The 21778-nt window shown below is 41.1% G+C and overlaps 1 protein-coding gene across 1 annotated transcript; it reads right to left on the bottom strand.

Annotated features, from left to right (window-relative positions):
- Positions 1-1965: 1965 nt before the first annotated feature.
- LOC124131701 (calcium-activated chloride channel regulator 3A-1-like) lies at positions 1966-21413 on the bottom strand. The gene is made up of 14 exons (XM_046495154.2): positions 21074-21413; positions 19735-19911; positions 17701-17821; positions 15298-15587; positions 13482-13763; positions 12904-13134; positions 9806-9992; positions 9411-9523; positions 8921-9046; positions 8334-8438; positions 6658-6931; positions 5972-6136; positions 4797-5006; positions 1966-4689 (listed from the first exon to the last, which is right to left on the bottom strand). The coding sequence occupies exons 1-14, from the start codon at positions 21272-21274 to the stop codon at positions 4265-4267; spliced, it is 2907 nt and encodes a 968-aa protein (XP_046351110.2). The 5' UTR covers positions 21275-21413; the 3' UTR covers positions 1966-4264.
- Positions 21414-21778: the final 365 nt, after the last annotated feature.

Below are 21778 nucleotides of genomic sequence, written 5' to 3'. Positions count from 1 at the left end.
GATCGATGCTCATGATGTCAATCACTGGATTGTCTGGTCAAAACTCGATTATTTACAGACCGCCATTATAAAGCTTGAATATTGCTGAGTGCGACGTTAAACAACAAACAAACATATAACATAGGTGTTTTTTTATGATATAACAATATTTGTACTATTATGTCATTCTTTGACCTATCTTTGGTATTTGGACAACTATGTTTAGATATCGGATAAGTCTGTATGTTCACAAAGCAGTAAAGTACATACGTTGTGTCGGGTTAAAACTGTAAGTGTCTGAATTATGCATGCTTGTTAACTGAGATTTGCAAAAAAAGATAACACTTCGCCGCGCGGTAAAATCCACACGCCTATATTCTAGAGCTTTCTGTTTCTTCTAAGAACGCTTTTGAGAACCAGCAGAGTGTTTCAACCTGCTGCTCAATTGAACACAAACGTAACTGAATACCGAATGCATTCACAAAGGATGAACAAGTAAGCAAGCTATTGAAATGAACCACCAAGTGATGTTACAATACCAGAACAAGACGAGTGAGTGCTGACAACCACGCCTTTCTTGGAACGCATGCTTCACAAGAAGTGCACCAGGAAGTGAGTCAGCGAAAGACGTTCAAGTGGATAAGACCACCAATAGCTGATTGAATGAGCATCGTTCCCCACTGTTGGGATAAGTATTATACTTAAGCTGATAAATTGCGTTTGTCTGCGGCTCCAATACTGTACAATCTCTGCACCCTAAGTGCTAAGGGCGTGACAATGTCTACATTCCCTTTAAATATTAAATCACTTTGATATAGCATAGCCATTGAAACATTTATTGGTTTATATGTCATGCCTTTTTAACAAGGGAATTTTCAGTATCCCAGCTAGGTATGCTGTAACCGGAACTTAGAATGTTCAACCATATCATGTTTACCGATTACACGTGTAAATCTTAAATCAGCCTCTAGGAATTGATTTACGTGTACATTGTGTTCAGTGGGTTAAATCCTGAACCACTTTGAAAATGATCTCGGGTTCATTACACCGTGGTGGCTGACAATGGGAGACACACCCAAAGTGACACTGGTAGTAGAGGTTTGGTTACAACCCAGGTGCACGAGTACCATCGTCTCGGGCTCATTACACGGTGGTGGCTGACAGTGGGAGACACACCCAAAGTGACACTGGTAGTAGAGGTTTGGTTACAACCCAGGTGCACGAGTATCATTATCGAGGCGAATTTGACCTCCACCAGCAGATCCAGGGATGGGAACGAGCCTCGCATCTGCAAGGCAGATTTTGGAGCATCCATCCCAATGGGCCACCTGTGTCCCAAACTCAACACGATGACTAAAATATGTTCTAATCAATTTGAATATTCTCCTTTATGATACCTTATATTTGAAAGCGGAATAAGATCAGATTGGTAAAAAGTAACAAGTTCAGAAATGAACACAATCCTCTTGCATATCAGTCAAACATAAACATATATGAGTGAAACGTCCACTTTTCCATATTGAAAGCTTTTTGAAATATGACACACACCAAGATGACAATGCTCGAGAACACATGCATTTTGAACACATTCAATAATGATTGGTCATTTAGAAGTTTAAAAGCATAATAACTACACCTGGTTAAAATAGTTGTTTTGATATCTTCATCGCGGAAGCAAGTTTTTATAGAAAATATCAAACGTCAATGCAAGATAAATCCACCAAAACAGATTCCATTTGCCGTAAAGGACACAATGGTTGTTTAACACTATATGAATGGACCACTGAAAATCAGTGATGACACCAGGTGTTCGCGAAAAGGGTAAACATGTTCTATCGGTAGCACCAGCAATTCACACAATTTGTATAAGGAGTAAGTATTTATAGCTTGACGCCGCATAACGGTACTCCAGTCATGCGACGGCGGCCTGTAAACAATTCAGACAATCAGGTGATCGATGGACAAGAACATCAAGTGACACAATAGTGCATAATTATAAAGTTTTCTGATTTTATTGAAACTAATACATACATTATGTTAATTTTGAATTACATCTGCTGTGTATACAAGTGCAGAGATTATGCTGCTGATAAATAAAGAAAAACATTTAGGAAATATATTCGTTTTGCAACACATTTGGGGACAGTTTTAATGTCTCGGCACAAACATTTCTTTTATAGTTGATTCAGCATAGATAAGTGGTACTAACCTTATGATGAAACCATTACTGAATGGATTATACTTGTCACCGCCCTTTTGTCGTTATGGCCAATAGAATTTGTTCCATCTGATAATCGAGACTAGTTATTGTCTGGCGTCGACGTTCTATTTTTAAGGTTATTATCGGTGCTAGGTGAATTTTGATCGACGACCCACTCCAAACACTGGTCTCAACCTATGCCGCTTCACCCAATGACTTCGCTAACATCAAAGAGTTCGCTTTCAATCTTACCACGGTAGAATGGAGATAAACGCTGGCCTAAATCTAGAGTCTTGTGGTAAAAGCGTTCTCTCGACAAGCAGAATAAGGACTATGTGTAAACCAATTTCTGGTTTTCCCCGCCGAAGTATTGCTTGAATATTTCCAAAAACGGCGTAAAAACCAACTCACTCATTAAATCTAAAGAGGACGTTGCGGAATTTTGTTTCAGCTTACTTCGGTGAACATATAACAATTGTCGTGTAGGAGTGAGCGAGTTATGATTAACTCAACTACAATCAGCCCAGACAGCGAATGGGACTTCTGCCAAGTCGAATCCACCCAGAACATTTTAGAGAATGTGAAGTCTCCCCAACACTGCGGCCTTCTACATTACCTAGATTGTCAGAAGGGCTGTATTCCTGGCAGAAATCCCGGGTACTCTCCCAATGTCAGTCGACAGATTGGGAGGTACCAAACCTAAGGCACCGAGAACAATGGGGAGTCTGACAACTTGGTACTTGGGATTCACGCGTGACATTTCGTAAGCAAGGTCCGCATACTTGCCATGTTTTCCCTGAATCTTGTCAATCACATTAGTGTCAAAAGGAACAAAAAGGTCAATAATACAAAAGGTTTCATTGGATTTATCAAAGACGACAAGATCAGGTTTGTTGGCCTGGATAGGTCTGAGGCTGTATACGGGCCTATTTCAAAGAATTTCATATTAATCATTTTTCATGACGCCCTGTACATATTTTGGGTCGTAGCATGGATGGACCTCTGTGTCAAAACCACAAGCATGGCGAAGACGGTAATAAAACGATCGAGCCACTACATCATGTGGCGTAAGATATTGTGTTTGTGCCAAAACTGGGTATCCACTGACAATGTGTCGGACAGTCTCCTTAAATTTATTGCCTAATCTATATTTAATATTTACATTTTAGTCAAAATCACACATTGACGGTTTAAAGTGGGACGTGACTGGTCTTAAACAGCAAACAGAAAGTCTTCTGACTCTCTTTTTCAGGCCAGACGACTTCATCCAAACGAAGGACTCCCCTCAACACACTGCACATAAACTCGATTCAGTGGTCGTTCATATACACCCATTTCTGTTCCGTCCAGAAGTACAAATCAACATTGACATTGAGATCATGTCCCATATCCTTGGATCATTTAAGAAAACTTTGGAATGCCTCGTTTTCATCATGAGTCTTGACATGCTTCACAAGAGGATCATCAGACAAATAAATGTGTGCAAAAGTGCACAAAATAATTCTATTACGAAGAGCCCCAACGTTATGATTGGTAAATATAAGCGATTGAGGGAAGAGCGAGGGTGATGGGATCTATTGTCTGACATGATTCTGCGTGTGAGGGCGTCAATACCTTTGTATTGAATTTCTTGTTTCGTCATATCAACAACACCAAAAGAATATGAAAGGACGGGCACAGCTTTAGTATTTGTGGCTTTAACTTCATTGCGAGCGTTCAGCTCTGAACTCCAGATTTTCTTATGTCTGCCCGAAGTTTGCGCTTGATATGGGCATTATGAGGTTTGTCCCCAATCTGCATCCATAAGTACGTGTAGGCCTTACCTTCCACGAGATGGTCAATAACTCCGCCCCCAAGTTAACTGACTGATCTTCCCTCTTCTACCTTGTCACGTTTCAGATGAAGAATGTTGCATAATAATAAAAACAAAACAAATAAAACAAAATATATCTATACGGAAAAGTATAAGGTCTTTAAAAGGCCAGTGTGTAATATAAACCTGGCTTACAGGATGCGATGAATTACGGGTCATTTAGCGGTCATGAACTTATGTTGAAAGTTCATCGCCTTGGATAAAAAAAAGCCTTATATGGGATTTCCCTTAGTTTTCATTTTGCGTTTGTAAATACAGATCACTACGACGACCAATGCAACTGCAACAGCGACGGCCACTCCAAGGCCCACTCCGACCCATATCAAGAAGTTGGTAGCACTACCAGGTGACACAGGCGCAGGCTTACGTTGGGGAATGGTAAGAGACCGCAAGGTGATGGAACGCAGGTTCGACAACTCTGATTGGCGACTGGCTTCGTCGGATGCTTTTAGGCCATAAACATAGAAATCACTTGACCAGTTGCTCGGTAGGCGGACCGTGACCATTTGCTGCGAGCCTGCCGGAAGTGGGTCCATACTTCCAGTTACTAAGTCTTCGTCCTTGACCTTCGAAGCTTGTGTGAAGTTTTCTCTGAGACTTCCAAACGTCACTGCAACCCTCAACTCATATTTTGAAACTGCAATGAACAATTTCAATATGTCATTACGATTTCATAAGATATGGTTAAAATATTGTCAATATGACAATAAAAAAGAATTTATAAACGAAATATTTCATCCTCACCCGTTCCGACATTCAGGTCATCCCCTGGTGCAGTCCAAGACAAGGTCACGGTCTGATTGAGTTTGTTGTGTATAGCAATGTCAAGGTCAGTGACTCGACCTGGATCCAGCTGGTCAACCGTTTCATTATACCCAGATATATCTATGGCATCTGGAGAAGCTGTTCTGCTGAAAGCTTCTACCCTTTCATACCTCACTGGTGGTGTCGTATCTGGATGAAACATTCAAAAAGTTCATCAATATCAGAATTGGTTAAAATGACATTGTCAATAGGACACGTTTACCTACATTTTTTCCTCCTATCGTATATATAAATAAATAAATATATATATATATATATATATATATATATATATATATATATATATATATATATATGGTGAATGAGTTGGTTTTAACCCGCTGTGGACTGATATATATTATTTTTAGGATATTATGTCTAAATACCAGAATCTAGGCTCGAGTCTGGTAAACATAGTTTATTGTGGACTACTGTTGTCTTACAGTCAATGATATGTGTTGCTGGTTACTCTGGTAGATATTGAGTATTACAGCTTATGTTATTACTCGCCCGTTGGAGATAACCCTGTTTAATAACAAAAAGCTCGTATTACAAGTGTTTATTGCCAACGCGCGTGCTTGTGTACTGCGGGAACTATATATGCAGTTTCACTAGAAAATATTGAAAACTCTCAACATCCCTAGGCAACACAATTTCACAAATTACGTCATAGGGTATTGTGACGTGGTTGTAAACCTCATGGTGCAGGAAAGAGGTTCACAAAGTGATCGGAGTCAACGTCAATCGTTACTCCATATTATAGTAAGGGAGCTATGCTTACCATAGCGCTACAATGGTTTTGTGGAACTGCCCCCTGAATGCTAAAGGTAGTCCGCTGTACGGTTTTAAATTAATACGTGTCAACTTTTAACGTGTATGACATATTATTCTGTTAAACTCAATTGGATTATGCTGTGGATTGTGCAGATGTCTGCCTTAATGTCACAAGACATTCCGTGAATACCAAGTTTATGAAACTCGTGAACAGTTTGGTATCTGTTCTTTCGATCGTTAGATACCAGAACTATTCACTTGTTTCTTAAAACTGGTATTACATTGGACTACGGTTATGTTACAGTCAGGGTTATGTGTTGTTCATTAATGAGAAGACTTACTCTGGTAAACAGAGAGTGTTCTGCCAGACAGGGCGGTTCCAGACTTGATGATGACAGTCTGTCCTTCCACCGACTCTACCGTCACCTTCATGGAATAACGGGAGTTGGACTTGAAGCCGAGCAGGTAGTTGCTGTATACACCGTCGTCGGCTGTGTTGTCGGGGACTGTGAAAAAACCGAACCAGCCAGATTAACTCCAACCCAAGAGCAACTGACAAAACGTAAACATCCACATCCCTGTATGAACAGATTTGTCATTTTGTGCCCATTAGTTAAGACATATTGCATTTTTTTCGAAATAAATAAATCACATATTGTTGTTGTTATTAACAATTATATCATACTGCCGCAACACTCATGAAAATAGGGGCACGGGTGGCCCAGTCGTCTAAGGCGCCGCGATTCGCTGTGCAGAGTTGCGTCCTTTGGGCACGCCAGAAACCTATGATTGTGGGTTCGAATCCCGGTTCGCCCCGATTATGTTTCTAGGTTTGTCAGCACCATACCCGTGCTCGTGGGTTTCACCGAAGTGGTAAACGTCTGAGACCTGCATTACTTCGGGTTTTCCTCCCACATTAAGCTGACACGCCGCGATATAACTGGAATATTGTTAAAAGCGGCGTAAAACCCACCTCACTCACTCACACTCATGAAAATAATAAATGAGTTAAATACGTAATGCTCACGTATGCCTTTATCCTTGAGAGTAATATTCAATGTTTCACTCGATCTGGATACCTCGACCTCCACAGAGGCATTGATGATTGGAGCATACCCCTGGTGCACATAGGTGTAAACGACGACTCCATTACCATCTCCGGAAAAGTTGAACGTCTTTGAGCTGGTCCACGTCTCCACCTCGAAGGGTGGGGAGCCAACCCGTGGGTGCGACGTCACCACGGCCGTTATGCTCTCGACCATGTTAGAGATGCGTTTCAATGTATACTTCCATGTCCCCGTCTGAGAGTGAATGAAAATCTTACGATTTCATATCAGAGGCGGATTTTGGCTTTTGACAATGGTGTGTGCGTGCGTGCGAGCGTGCGTGCGTGTGTGTGTGTGTGTGTGTGTGTGTGTGTGTGTGTGTGTGTGTGTGTGTGTGTGTGTGTGTGTGTGTGTGTGATAGTTCAAAGAGGGGGTGAATGGGTTGAAGATGTGGTTGTGCGGGAAACAAATAACATGATTGACTGACACAGACTAGTACTGTTACTTGAAATCCTTAGTCGTTTTTTCTCGTCAGGGTTAAGTTGTTTACCCTCATGAGTTATCATTGGAAGTATGACAATGCCACATATTACTTTTTTTCATCTAAATTTTTCAACATTGCAATCTTCCTCTATTTTCTTTCTGTATCAATCAGAGTGGTTCTTGTAGTGTTGCTCTATAATCACCTTTCAATGGTCGGTCAATTGATCAATGATGACCAACACATGTAACCGCCACAGAATCATTAACAATTTCGGAAATCTCTCCCGTCACGTTTATCGTGTCGGTCATTTTGACGTCTTGTACTTGATGTAAATGTATTACGACGCCATTCTGACTGACTTACTGACCTAGTTCTTCACACACCTTTCTAATCCAATGGTGACATTATTTGAATACATTTCTTGTGATCATAATGCGACAGATTTTTCTGTAGATCATGTTAGAGCGTACATACGACTCACATCCTCTCTCTTTTTTTTGAGGAACTACTTTATTCCGCGACAGAGCTGGTTGTTGTATGTCTGTCAGTGTAAACATGATGTCACACTAGATACTAAAATACAATTGTGTGTAAATCTAGACCTACATCCTCCGAAGGAAAAAATAGTGACATAAAATACTAAAAAAATAATAAGCCCCGACGTTCATACAGTGTTGCCCTCACTCAGGTTAATGTTCCAATGAACTCACACAGAGTGAGTGAGTGAGTTGGGTTAAACGCTGCTTTTAATATTATTCAAGTTATATCGCGGCGTGTCAGCTTAAATTTGGGAGGAAGGCCCGAAGTGATGTAGGTCTCAGACGTTTACCACTTCGGTGAAACCCACGAGCACGGGTATGGTGCTGACAAAGCTAGAAACATAATCGGGGCGAAGCGGAATTCGAACCCACAATCAGGTTTCTGGCGTGCCCAAGGGACGCAACTCTGCACAGCGAATCGCGGCGCCTTAGACGTCTGGGCCACCCATGCCCCCCACACTGAGTGAAAGACAATTCTTAAACATCATAATTTGTAATATTATGTTAACTTTCAAGATGGCTTTGTGTAGATTTTATATCCCATAGCAATTATGAAAAAAAAGCAGGGCCAATGTTCAGATGGTATTACATACATTTGTGCAATACATATGGCTATACGTATACATACTCTTACCTTGGTTAATGGGAAAAGGAATCTCCTAATGTTTAGTGCCTCATCCTTGTTGTATTCAGATGAATCCGAATTGTAAACGGCCTCATCTGGATCTTCAATACTGATCTATGGTGACATTACATTTTTGGTGAATAACATATCCACATCAAACATATGCACTGAGTGGGCCTTCGCACGGAGTAACGAGCAGGCGAGGTTTAAAAAACAGGTCAACTCTATGTCCTCGGAAATATCAAAACAAATATCAAGTCAACCATAAGTCGAGACAAGCAGAGTGCCCACATTAGGACAAAGTATCAGTGGGATTCTGTCTGAAACCATAAGCTGTTAAGGTCGGTTAAAACGTTTCGTCGAGTTGATGGACTTTGAGTTCATGAAGTTTCACTGTAAGTACTATGAACATACAACAGTACAACTGGCTTAAGAGCAGGAACAAAAGAAAGAATTTGGGTTTAGCAGTACTGAATTATCAAGAAGGTATTTTGGCATTTCATTGATAGGTTTGGCTTGCTTGGATAACATGACAATCATTAGTAACGCTACACGGCTGTGTGTAAGACAGTCACGTTTGTCACAAGTATAAGTACCTCTGTTCCCGCACCATGCGACAACGTAAAGATGAAACGTGTGTTGTTACCGACGGTGGAGTCAATCAGAACCTCTCTGTTGAATGTCGTCTGTGTTGACGTCAGGACTATGGCACGGCGATCAATCTGGGTACAAGATTTCGAGGAATTAGGAAACTTAAAGTATGGAATACCAGTGAATGTTCTTAAACGCCAAAGTCAGCAATTTGCTAGCGACATAATATCGGACTGTGGGCAAACCAGTGACAGCACACACAACAATCCACGCCATCGGGCAATAATGCCGTAATCAACCAGGTCAGATATTGCAGCCTACCCTCCATCATTAATCGGCACTTATCACAAGCATCAAATATCAGGGTCTTTTTCTGCCAGAATCGGCACCGGCCATGGTCTACTTAAATGGACACACATTTGAGAAAAAAACACCTAACCGGAACAAATGTAAGGAACTAAACTATTCACGTAAAGTATTGGGTAATTGAAGTACCTCTATGTCGTCGTCGTCCTCTTCACAGAGACTGACGTCTTTCAGCAGCCTCTCCGCTGCTCCCTCAAGGGCTGTCGAAGTGGAACTCTCGTCAAAGAAGGAATACTGGCCTCCTGTCGCATACAGAAATGGCACTGTAACCCTAATATCAAGATTATCCAGAATCCTAACAAAGAATGAATACTGGCCTCCTGTCGCATACAAAAATGGCGCTGTAACCCTAATATCAAGATTGTCCAGAATCCTAACAAAGAAGGAATACTGGCTGCATTTTAGGAATACAACAATGACACTGTAACCGTTATTTTCAAGTAGCAAAGAGGGAACACTAACCAACCATATACAACAGAATGTGACACTGTTACCATTCCAGTCAAGTTAATATCCCTGCTTACCTGTCGTTGTTGATAGTCGCTGTAGGACTTTGGCGGCAGCATCACTGTAGGCCATTGTATGAATCACAACCTTCGAGCTCACAATTTCGGAAAAAATTGTATTCACATACGGGCTTAGAGTTTCCTCTCCGTCAGTGATGAGGAATATTCGTCCATTCTCTGCCGATTTCCCATTTGCTTTTAGCAACTAGATATCAAAACAGTCAGAACGTATAACCATTGCTTGTCTGTTGTTAATGCTGCAAACTGCAATGTCCTTGTAATGACTCAACATCCTGTAAATATTGACTGAGATTGATATGAGGAACACCAAAAGCGTCAGGGTACGATGACTTGCAATCAATCAAGTCACAGAGCATGATCACCCCGCCCATTTTGGGACGTATGAGTGAGTGAGGGAGATGGGTTTAACGCCGCTTTTAACAGTATTCCATTTATATCACGGCATGACAGCTTAAATTTGGGAGGAAAGTCCGAAGTGATGCAGGTCTCATGATCAGATGTTTACCCCTTCGGTGAAACCCACGAGCTCGGGTATGGTGCTGACAAACCTAGAAACATAATCGGGGCGAACCGGGATTCGAATCCACGAGCATAGGTTTCTGGCATGCCCAAGGGACGCAATTCTGCAAAGCAAATCACGGCGCCTTAGACGACTGGGCCTACTGTGCACCCTCTTCACGTATGACAAACACAATTCATTATGTTATTGGGCACCATGGCTAACTGTAATTGGGAATCTTAAATTAACTTAAATTAAAGCCCGAAGAAATTTCAATGTAACAGTGGATCTAGGCAAACGCAAAAATGTTATCTTGACGCAGGGAAAGAAGAAGGGCGTTTCGAGTCTTAGGGACAAAGTGAATATCTCAAGTACACAGCCTGCGACTATTTACAGTCCCACACTGTATCATATGCAATGACATTTGACCACATTCACGGGTTACCACAGGCAGAACAGGGAAAACGTTGGTGTGATATACACTTCCATAGAGTATTCTACTATCTGGAAAAACTGGACATCATTGCCAATAAAAAGTCAACGATAGTTACCAGTCTGGCAGCTGACTCGAAAGGTAACCCTGATATGCCGTGTCATACACGATTGTAGTAGACCGGACGAGTCATGTGTGACTTATCACGTCATTAAGAACTCTGTTACCACCAGGGGATAATGTTGCAAAACTCGAGTTAAAGAATGCGCACAGAAACTCACTTATTAACGTTATAAACAGTTCCACAGAATTTTGAGTCATCCGGTTTGAGAAAAAACATGCCAATTAATATAGACGTGTATAGTCCTACTTAGGGAGAAAATGTCTCTAGTTCTCTAAACAACAAAGTTATGGACAGTTCCAGAATGAAGATGTAATTTTCAAGTTTAAGTTTCATGCCAGATGTAAGCATGCATGTATACGTATACTAATAGAACAGTCTATTCTCTCCAGACACAGACCGACTCCGTGGTCTAGAGGTTGAGCGTCCGCCCGGAGAGTGGAAGGTCCAGGGTTCGATCCCCGGCCGCCTCATACCAAAAGACGTTAAACGATGGAACACGTTACCCTGTCTGGCTCTGCATTAAGGGGCTAAATCGGCTCGGAGTCAGTATACTGTGTCTGAGTGGTGTATTCATGTTAAACTGCGGCATGGTAACTCAGTGGGCTGGCACTATAAATCGGCATTCGTCCTATATATGCACGACGCTATATAAGTGCAATAATCCCCATTTCACCTCACCTCTCCAGACACATGTAGTTTAAGATTGAATGAAGACTTACTTTGATTCTAGAGTGAGCTATGTTAGCCAAATGTCAAAAAAGAAATTATGGCCCCTTCAATATCCAGTCTGCGTGCTTAAAAACGCATTTATATTGAGTCGCATTCTGGCAAGGGGTCATCAGTCGCACTAATTTGGAGATGCATTAATTTCAAGATTTACAGCACATAAGTGTACTAACCAGAAGGTTCAGTAACCTCTTTGAAAAGGATGTATAATAATCCCTGATATCTTCAATCCAAGATGGACGCCAAACCATGCGATCTCTAGCTATATTTTTTATAGATTTCCCTGAGGTCCACATAGACGCATAGAAATATAGAATGTTTGCACCTATTATCACGAGTGGTTTGGAGAATATCTTTGAAGGAACAAAATTACTAAAAATTGAATTCGAGATGGCCACAAACTGATGCCGCGTAACCGCGTGACCAAATGCAATTATTTTCTTAAACTTGATTTAGGTTATAATGCGTATTAGTTCAACTTTTTCTGGCCTTGTTCTGAAAATGATTGTCCAATATTTTTCGGAAATTTAAAAAGTGGGTTATATAGTAGGCATATAATCAAATAAAAAGGTCGTATAATTTATTGGCATTCATAGGAATCTGCTTTGGTTGGAATCATACCTTGGGTTCTGGAGTGAGCTATTTCAGCCAAATGTTAAAAATCGGAAGTTATGGCCTCTTCAGTGTCCAGCCTAAATGCCTGGGATTACCATATGCTTTCACCAGCACAGAACGTGTAAAGTCAGTAGGTACAGCCGTTACATCCGTGGAGCTCCCATGAAGTCATCCGGAATATTATAAATTACCTTAAATCCTTAAATCTTCAAATAAAAAGACGTGATGTAATATGGTGTGTTGAGGCTACTCGTACTAGTCAGGACTGAAGCCTTTTTAAAAGTGCCAGCCCACTGAGACACCATGCTGCAGTTTTAAAAGATACCCCACCCAGTATACTGACTTTGAGCCGACCAGTCCTTGTTCTGTCCTCTTAATACCGAAAGCCAGGCAGGGTAACAACAAGTACCATCTTTTAATGTCTTTTGGTATCGAGCAGCCTGGGATCAAACCACCAACCTTCCTCGCTCCGGGCTGACGCTCTATCCACCAGACCACGTGCACGGTGGCGGCCCAAAGAAAAAATGATACGTGTGCTTCTAAAAAAAAGAAAGGTTATGATCACAAGTATTTTCGAATAGTGTTGTCTCAAAGGTAAACTCGTGTGGTATTCCTTTTTTGAATTCTGGCTAGGAGTATGATAAATGATGTCCAGTTTAACGGTTATGACAATCTAATATACTTCTTCGCCTAGGTACCTTAATGGCCTCTTTAAGACCTAATCCAATAGCTGTGTTACCACCGTAGTCCCTCAGGTTTGGCAACTTCAGGGCCAGCTCCTCTCTGTCTGCTGGAGATGCGATGACTCGCATGTTGGCCAAGACTCTGGCGTAACTGGCGAACACCACGATCCCCACTTCTGTACCCACAGGTAGAATATCCCTGATGATTTGGTCAGCCATTTGACTCAGTCTGAAGTGTCTGGAATTCTGTCAGAGTCACGGCGTAATGGGGGTCAATATTGAAGTGGTTGTAATGTTGAGACATACTTGTCATGGTGACAGACAAAAAGACAATTTACACGGAAACTCCACTAAATAGCGTAGGGACCCACAATTGCATTTGTAGCATCAAATAATTACCCTTCGCTTGTCTTGTACATTATCTTTCCCTTTTTCCACCTTCGTCTCGTAAATTGTAATTGTAAATCCACAATTATTATTGAACGATATAATATTGCGCGAATTTAGTTGTTCACACGGTGTTACGCAGTTAGTAGTAAGATATTCTTCAATAAAATTTCCTCGGAAATGGTGTATATCAAATGTTTGATTACCTCTCTCATCGACCCCGAGAGATCTAGGACAAGAACAATTCTACGTCCACAGATGGTTGTGTTGCCGACTGTCTGTCTCTGGCGGTAGACAACTTTGAACTGCGCACGTGGGGGTCGGTCCCCAATGTCAGCAGGGTTACGCCCCTGTATGTCTGGGTGTTCCTTGATGATGTCCCACGTTCCCTTTTCCTTGCACATTTTGTTCTGCCTGTTTGGAGCATTAGGGTTATGTTTCAAGTCCATCCTACCACTGTCAGGGTTACTTTCACAGAAGTGAACCACCTAGAATACAAACAAAATGGTTTTCTTTAATAGTATGGCGGAGGTATTATGATATTTGTTAATTGAATTTTATTAATATTTAAAGTTAAAGAAAGTAAAAACAACTACTGCATACTCTCGACGTCATTGTTTATAGTAACATACCAAGTGCAATTGTTTCCGCCGCTCCTTGGCTTGCAAAATATGCAGGAATACTAACGGAATACTAAAAGGCAATAACTAATATTTATTGTTTAATTCCACGCTCGTCAACATTCCAGTTAAATGACGCCCGCCTGTATATAATCGAATCTTGACAAACCAAACCAGTTACTTTTACGATGAGCAATGTCCCGCACGGTCTGGATAGATGACTCGCAATCAACTAAGTCACCGTGCCTGGCCATCCGTTCCGTTTAGTTACCTCATACAATAAACATTGGTTGCTGGAGACCCATGTTAACCGTGATTCTCACTGCTTAAAACCCTCGTGAAATTGCTTTCGCAAACAATTGAAAAATCTGTGCAAAATCAAAACAAGGTAATTTGATCAAGAAGTTTAACTTAGGCTTCAGGTGTATCGATGATCTGATATCGTTCGATAACAATCAAATAGCCAAATCCCTTCCACTGATTTACCCACCTAAACTAGAAATAAAGGAGACCAGCGAGACCGCCTCATCTATTTCATATTCAGATCTATGCATAAAGATTCAGAGTGACAAAACAAGGCTGTATGACAAGAGGGATGACTTCAGCTTTCCAATGGTCAACTCTCCCTTCATGTCGAGCAATATTCTAGCAGCTCCCGCCTTTGGTGTTTACATTTCGCAACGTTTGAGATCAATCAAGCATGCTCTTTCTACCAAGATTTCAAAGAGCGCCTTACGACTCTTGCTCAGAATCGGTTTGATCACGGTTACAACGTTCAAGGCCTCAGTAAAACTTTCCAAAGGTTTTATTGTAGTGAGTGAGTAAGTGAGTATGGTTTTACGCCGCTTTTAGCAATATTCCAGCAATGTCACGGCGGGGGACACCAGAAATGGGCTTCACAAATTGTACCCATGTCGGGAATCGAACCCGGGTCTTCGGCGTGACGAGCGAACGCTTTAACCACTAGGCCACCCGACCGGCCGGTTTTATGGTAGACATGTGGATGGCATTTCCACATTTGACCCATTTGTGTCAAAAATGGTGTCCGATGTAATCCCATATTTTGACTTATACCATATGTTCCCATGTTTTTTCAAGTGAGCAATTGACTTGCCTTTGCATGTGTTTGTTATGGGTGCGCGAACACCTAGTATCATTACTGTTTGATAGTGGTTCATTAATACATGCTCATGATATACTTGGGATTGTACATTAGACTCTGCTTTATGCAGAGATTTCTATTGGATATGGAAAGTGTTTCGTCGCTATTTTTTTAACGTGAGTGAGTGAATGGGTTGAGTTTAACGCCGCTTTAAACAATATTCCAGTTATATCGCGGCGTTATCTGGAGCGTGAGCAAATATATCTTATCAAGAATCAGAAAAGAAACCAGCACGTATACCTCCTTCAAGAACTGGGCATACATGACAGATGACGTTGCCTTGTTGTTGTAGGCGCTTGGGAGAAAGACACAGTCCTTATTCAACACCTCCGTATTGTCCATAGGTTCGCAAGCCGAGTCTTTAACTTCATTGATGAAGTCACCTTTGATGTCGGTGGAGCAGGCAGTGGGACGTAGATACAGTTCAGAGTCTTCAACATAATAGACTGGATGCTGGCTGCTTTGACGGATGCCGTACTCGTCGAACACACCAAACCTAAGATGGGCGAACTCGTGCACCAGAACACGGCCTAGTTGTTGGAAAACAAAACGGTAAAAATGAATTAAGAAGATAATTTATGGATGTTAACTTTTTTATTTTGAGAAAATACTGATATGTTATCTTTGAATTACACATGCTGTGTACAAGTGTACAGGTGTAGAGAAAAACGTTTAAGAAATATGTGACGGGGGTTAAGTACGTTTTTCATAATCTAATTTAAAGATAACAAGGTTTGCGCACTACAGGTAATAGATTAAATAGTTACGCTAAAAACGAATGAAGCACATTTTGGATTTATCGCCCTTTTGGTATTACATAACTAATATTTGTATTATTAATTAACGTGTACAGTGACTACGTGAGAGCTTTGAACGCTGGTCAACACCAGTGTCGGGAATGTCAGTGTGTCATATCGAGTCTCAACCAGACAAATTAGTGTATATCTTGATAACAATACGAATGATCAAAGCCGTTGAGGTCCCAATACAGTAATTCAGTCAGTCCGACTCTCATTTGAATTACCTATTACAAGCATGGGTCATGTGAACCTAGCATGATCCGGTATCAGTACAGTTGATATGAGTGCCCTCGGTGATTGTGAGATTGGGGTATAGCCTGATCCGTCCATTATACACTGAACCAAATTAAAAACCTCACAATCCTAAAATTTAAACATTTTGACCAGTTATCTTTGTGGGCCGTTATTGTGTATTTAAACTGTAATGGCCACGTACTGTCTTCAGATAACACCCGTTTTTGTGCAGGTGAATCGATCAAAATCATGTGCACAGCACTATAGAGGCAAAAGTGGTTTTCACGTGCAACTGGTCACGTGGCCATAATACCGCACGTGTTTTCAGCCATACTTGTTAGCAGTCATTAACAAAAAAAGAAAAACACAAGAAAACAAAAGTCTTTACGGCCATTTGTCATGCAACGCCTTTCAAATGTGCAACGTGAACGTGCCATCGGCATGTTGCAGACGGGAACGTCCGTAGCTGAAGTCGCAAGGACGATGGGTTGTAGTCGACGGACTGTCTATGATGTACCGACGCGTCTACAGCAAACGGGTACCACCGCTGATCGCCCTCGGCCAGGTCGACCACGTATAACGTCACATGCAGAGGATCGTCAGATTGTCTTACGTCACCTCCGTAACCGATTTTTGACGGCTACACCGAGAACAGCTCACCACCAAGCACGACGGCCATACTGCGGGCCGATTCTGACTCAATTACACAGACGTCAACGTCAATTGTGGGCACAGCGACACTTACGATGGACTCAGAGGAACTGGAATCAAGTCGTCTTCAGTGATGAATCCCGATTTAATCTTCGATTTGCTGATGGTAGGGTGAGGGTGTGGAGGCGCCGTCATGAACGTTACGTCCAGTGTTGTGAACAGGAAGTTGACAGATTTCGAGGCGGAAGTGTCATGGTGTGGGGTGCTTTCTGTGGCAATGCACGTTCAAGGCTTCTTGTCATCCATGGCAACATCAACGCTGCTGCTTACCGCGACCAGGTACTGGCACCAGAACTTCTGCCTTTTATGGCAGCACATGGACCCGCTTTGATCTTCCAACACGACAATGCCAGACACCACACAGCAATTTTGACAAGGAATTTCCTTCAGAATGCGGGAGTCAACGTCATGGACCGGCCGTCAAGGTCTCCCGACCTCAATCCCATCGAACACGTATGGGATGCTCTTGGCAGAAGTCTGCGCACTCTCCAGAACCAACCACAGAATTTGCCAGGTCTTGGCACCATTTTGCAGCAACAATGGCGTCGTCTTCCCAATCATTACTTCACAAGCATCACAAGGTCCATGCGGAGGCGTTGTGTGGCAGTTGTCAACGCACATGGTGGCCATACACGCTACTGAACTTGTGTGCCATCAAATTCTCGCGCTTGGGACTATGATTTAAACTGTTGATGTTATTACCGAATACCGTAGGTGCTTGTAACAAATTATGGTTACCACCGTTAAGTAAAATCCTTCTTTGGACATTAATGATTAAAAATTACCTTCTCTGATACATTTGTCCGTTGTGTATCCTATATGGGATTACTTTTAAAAATTTGAAGTTTTTAATTTGACTCAGTATATAATGGTTGTCTGGGGGTAACAACCCACCCACCTGCATCCCCGTAGTTGATGTCGCGGTCGTTGTCTTTGTCCAGCACAAAGTCGGACGTCAGAAGGATGTAGCGTCCCGGGTCCCCACACTGCCCGGGTTGGAACGTGTAGGGAGTATTGCCCTATAAATGTTATGAAGAACAACTGTATCTTAACTGCATAGTTGCATTGGCAATGAAAAACTACAATATGCAACTTACATACGAGACATTGTTCATGTAAATAATTCTTTTGAAAAGAATAAAGAATAAAATCCCGTTTGACTTGAGATTTTACATATATGTACATGAATTGTATGTAAATGTCTTCCAATGTCTTTGAGGAGTGGCGCCAGTAGAACACTCGTTCAACCATATACTTGCATCCTAGCACTATCCTTGTGTCTTCAGACAAGGTATGATAATAACTGTTTAGCAAGGCAAAAACGACAAACATAATCCCCGTATCACCATTGTGCAGAGGCATAACTCTGACATCATGTCTATCTAAACTATCAGATTATGTCTATCTGAACTATTAGATTATGTCTATCTGAACTATTGGATTATGTATATCTGAACTATTAGATTTCAACATTTTAAGAACAGAAAAATATACATCCATTAACCTCCCACTCTTCTTTTACAATTTGGTTTCAGAAAATCACAGGGAGCAATCATATCTGTATCTGTAAGAATCTGTTAATTTCTACCATGAAAGAGAATCGCATGTGTTTGCTGCACGTTTAGAAGATGAGGAAGACGAAAAGGCTTCGATAGTTGTCAAGTTGCATGACCTTTGTGTCAAGGGCAAATTATGGAATCTACTTGTTCATAGCTGTACGGGAAACTGGGCACAAAAGAATCGAATGAATGTAACCATTGGGAGCTACATTGCTATGACTATGATTACCATATTATACTGCACTGTGGATCTTTTATGTCTGACAGAAATAATTCCTTTTCATCTCTGATAAACTTGATGTTGATGTACATGTGAAATTGCATATGATGATATGTTTTCACCGTTTCTTGTGGCAGATGTTCATGATTTATCTGACGAAAATGATGTCGCTATTTGGGAATAAATTATATTGTCTTTTTGCTAATTTGTTTTGAGTTTAAAGAGACAAACACCCTACTGCTTACAGATTGTACATTGTAAATTATGTATTCGTTGCCACAGTATCACTTTCTTCTATGTCTAAACTCAAGTAATGTAAATAACATACTGTATGATCTTCGGTTTCAACAATGGATGAAATTAATTAATTAATTCATTAATTAATTCATTCATTCATTCATTTATTCATTCATTCATTCTTGCACATGCTTGTTCATTACCTGGCTGTTCCATGAGCGACTGGTCCTCCCTGGTATGGGATGGCCAAAAATGTCAACAATATGATGATCGTTTGTTAAACAATTTTTTTATTCGGGTGTCCAAAATTATGAGACAAACCATCAGAGTTGGTCTGTCCAATCCATGTCGCTGTGCACAATTTGGTTTTGTTGCAATTATTAGATTTTGAGTTAGTGAGCAATTCATCGGTCTCAAATGGAATCAAACGGACTGTAGATAACATTGTTTTTCTGATTTATCATGATTATTATTCTTTTAACGGCTGAGTGATCAGGGCTGATTAGGGCGTGATGCATGCAGTCGAGATCCATAACTACAACGTGTCAATCGATTCACACAGTCGGGTTCTATTATATACTATGTCACAATCGATGTCGGAATCCATGACATACTACGTCACAATCGATGGTTTGCATCAATAATGTAACAACTGCTTCATTGTTTAACTACAGTATCTAAATAGCCCAACCAAAACACAGCAACACCTCAACACTGTATGAGAGAAGATAACGGTAATGCTATCGAAAAGAGCAATATATACCATTAATATTGAGAGTAGATTGTTTTGTTGTGTATAGTTTTAGAGATGCACAAATTTCTCACTTTAAATGGAAACAAAATGTATATATTTAGCGATGACAATGACAAATATGATATGTCAATCCTTAAATAGATAATAGTGCTGTTGTAGTACCTGTACAGGATGGGGCGAATCCACTCTGACATCTGCATCAGTAAAGGTTATCTCCCCTTCCAGCTCCCAAGCTGGATCTCTGGTCCACGTGTCTGGTACTAAGATGGTCACATTTCGTATGTAGGTGTACTTCCGGGTTGTAGTGTACAGGTAGTCCGAGGCAGAGGTAAACATACTCTACAAAAACCAAAACATAAGAATAAACAAAATGAAATGACTTAAGGAACTAACGGAAAATTATATTCCTTGATCATAAGGTCCATAGGTAATTTGTCACTATCTTCAACTGTTCAAGCCAATTAGTCATAACTGAAAGCAAATACCATCTGCAATTCACTGAGAAAACAATAGGTGAAATGCTCGACCAAGGAGAGGCTGCAACTTGGAGATGGCACATTTAGGCAAGGAGTAGGTGTCTCCATAATCACCTATAGGGCCCCGGTCGTTGCTGAACTGCTCTTTATGCATAATTTGTTTATGAATCGGAAGTTCTGCTCGGATTGGCAAAATTGAAACACTGAATTTGGTCAAGAAGTTAAGCTTCAGGTATATCGATGATCTGATATCGTTCAATAATTGTCAAATAGGCAATACCCTTCCACTGATTTACCCATCTGAACTATAAATAAAGGGAACCAGTGAGACCGGTTTATCTGTTTCATATTTAAATGTTTATGCATAAAGAACCAGATTTGCACAAGATTGACAAGAGGGATAAATTTAAAACTTCAGGCAGCACCTGTTTCCACATTTAGAACTATGCATAGATACACAGTGACAATGAAGTATCTCAAAGAATGACTTTAACTGTCCAATAGTGAAATTTCCCTCTACATTCCAACAACTCCAGCTTTCCGTGTCTACCTCTCACAGCTGTTACGCTGTTACGTCCTTTACTCTCCAACTTGATATACAATCACGGCAGCCGTAGAAACCGTTTCGCCTTGTGACCTTACTTTGACCAACACCTGTGATGTCAGTCTTTGTGAACATGATCTTATATCTTCTTTGATAGGCATTTAGAAGTTGGAGTACTAAGTAAGGATAAGAATCTATGGATGAACAACTTCTTTACTACAATTAAGAGCGACGTTTCAGTGTAAGTTTTAACACCGTTATCAAGCAAGTGGATGGTCAGGATCAACGATAAAACAATTGCTTCATTGTTTAACTACGGTATCTAAATATCCCAACAAAAACCCAGCAACTCCTCAACACTGTATGATAACGGCATTAGAACATACACCGATCCATAGATTCTTATTATTACATGGTCTTATATGCTTGTCTCTAAGAAGTTTGCAATGCACATATCCTCGAGTATCAATATTCAACGAACCTGTAGCTCTGTGATCATGCGAGGCTCCTGGGCAACATTTCTGTTGATGGCCACCAGTAGATCGTATCCATTGTCTTCATACGTGACGGCCACAACATCAGCCCCGGTGCACAACATCAACATCAACACTGTCCAACGTATCCGACCCTGTACTCTCATGTCTCTATGATCAAATGTTGGTCTGCTGTATCCCTGTGTCATTCAAGGCCTCCTCGTCTGTGTCGGTGTGTCGCCGATCTTTCACGCCTTGTGATGATGCCTTCCTAATTTATATACTATGCAGCTCACGGTTACAATGGGAAGGGCATTTTTATCGCGCAAAAAGGTATGTTTTGTGATAACGCGAATGGATTTATTGTGTGGTATACATTTCACTGAGCATCATGTGCCTTTTATAAGAAGCATCGAAGCGGCGCAGCCGAGCCAATTATATTCAGCGAACTTTTATATCTGGGTCTTATCTGACAGATTCACTATCCGAAACGAAGTTTCTTATGTTCAGCACACAAGGTGTTCTACATATAACTTTCTGTAAAGTTGAGATTTGCGCAGTTGGTTTCAGGTGAGCCAAGAGATCTTTTCATCCATACGACTGTTGAATAATTACTATCGCCTGAATAATACGCTGCACCGGTACGTTTTCCACGAAGACCCTGTGTTTTCTCGATGTAGACTGTTATTCATGTCTGTAGTCATGTGTTCTCC

This window comes from Haliotis rufescens, unplaced genomic scaffold (assembly GCF_023055435.1).
Source record: "Haliotis rufescens isolate VD_foot unplaced genomic scaffold, xgHalRufe1.0.p SCAF_1, whole genome shotgun sequence".
NCBI lineage: Eukaryota > Metazoa > Mollusca > Gastropoda > Lepetellida > Haliotidae > Haliotis > Haliotis rufescens.
The sequence above is the reverse complement of the archived record's forward strand: the minus strand, read 5'-3'. Positions and strand labels throughout refer to the sequence as shown.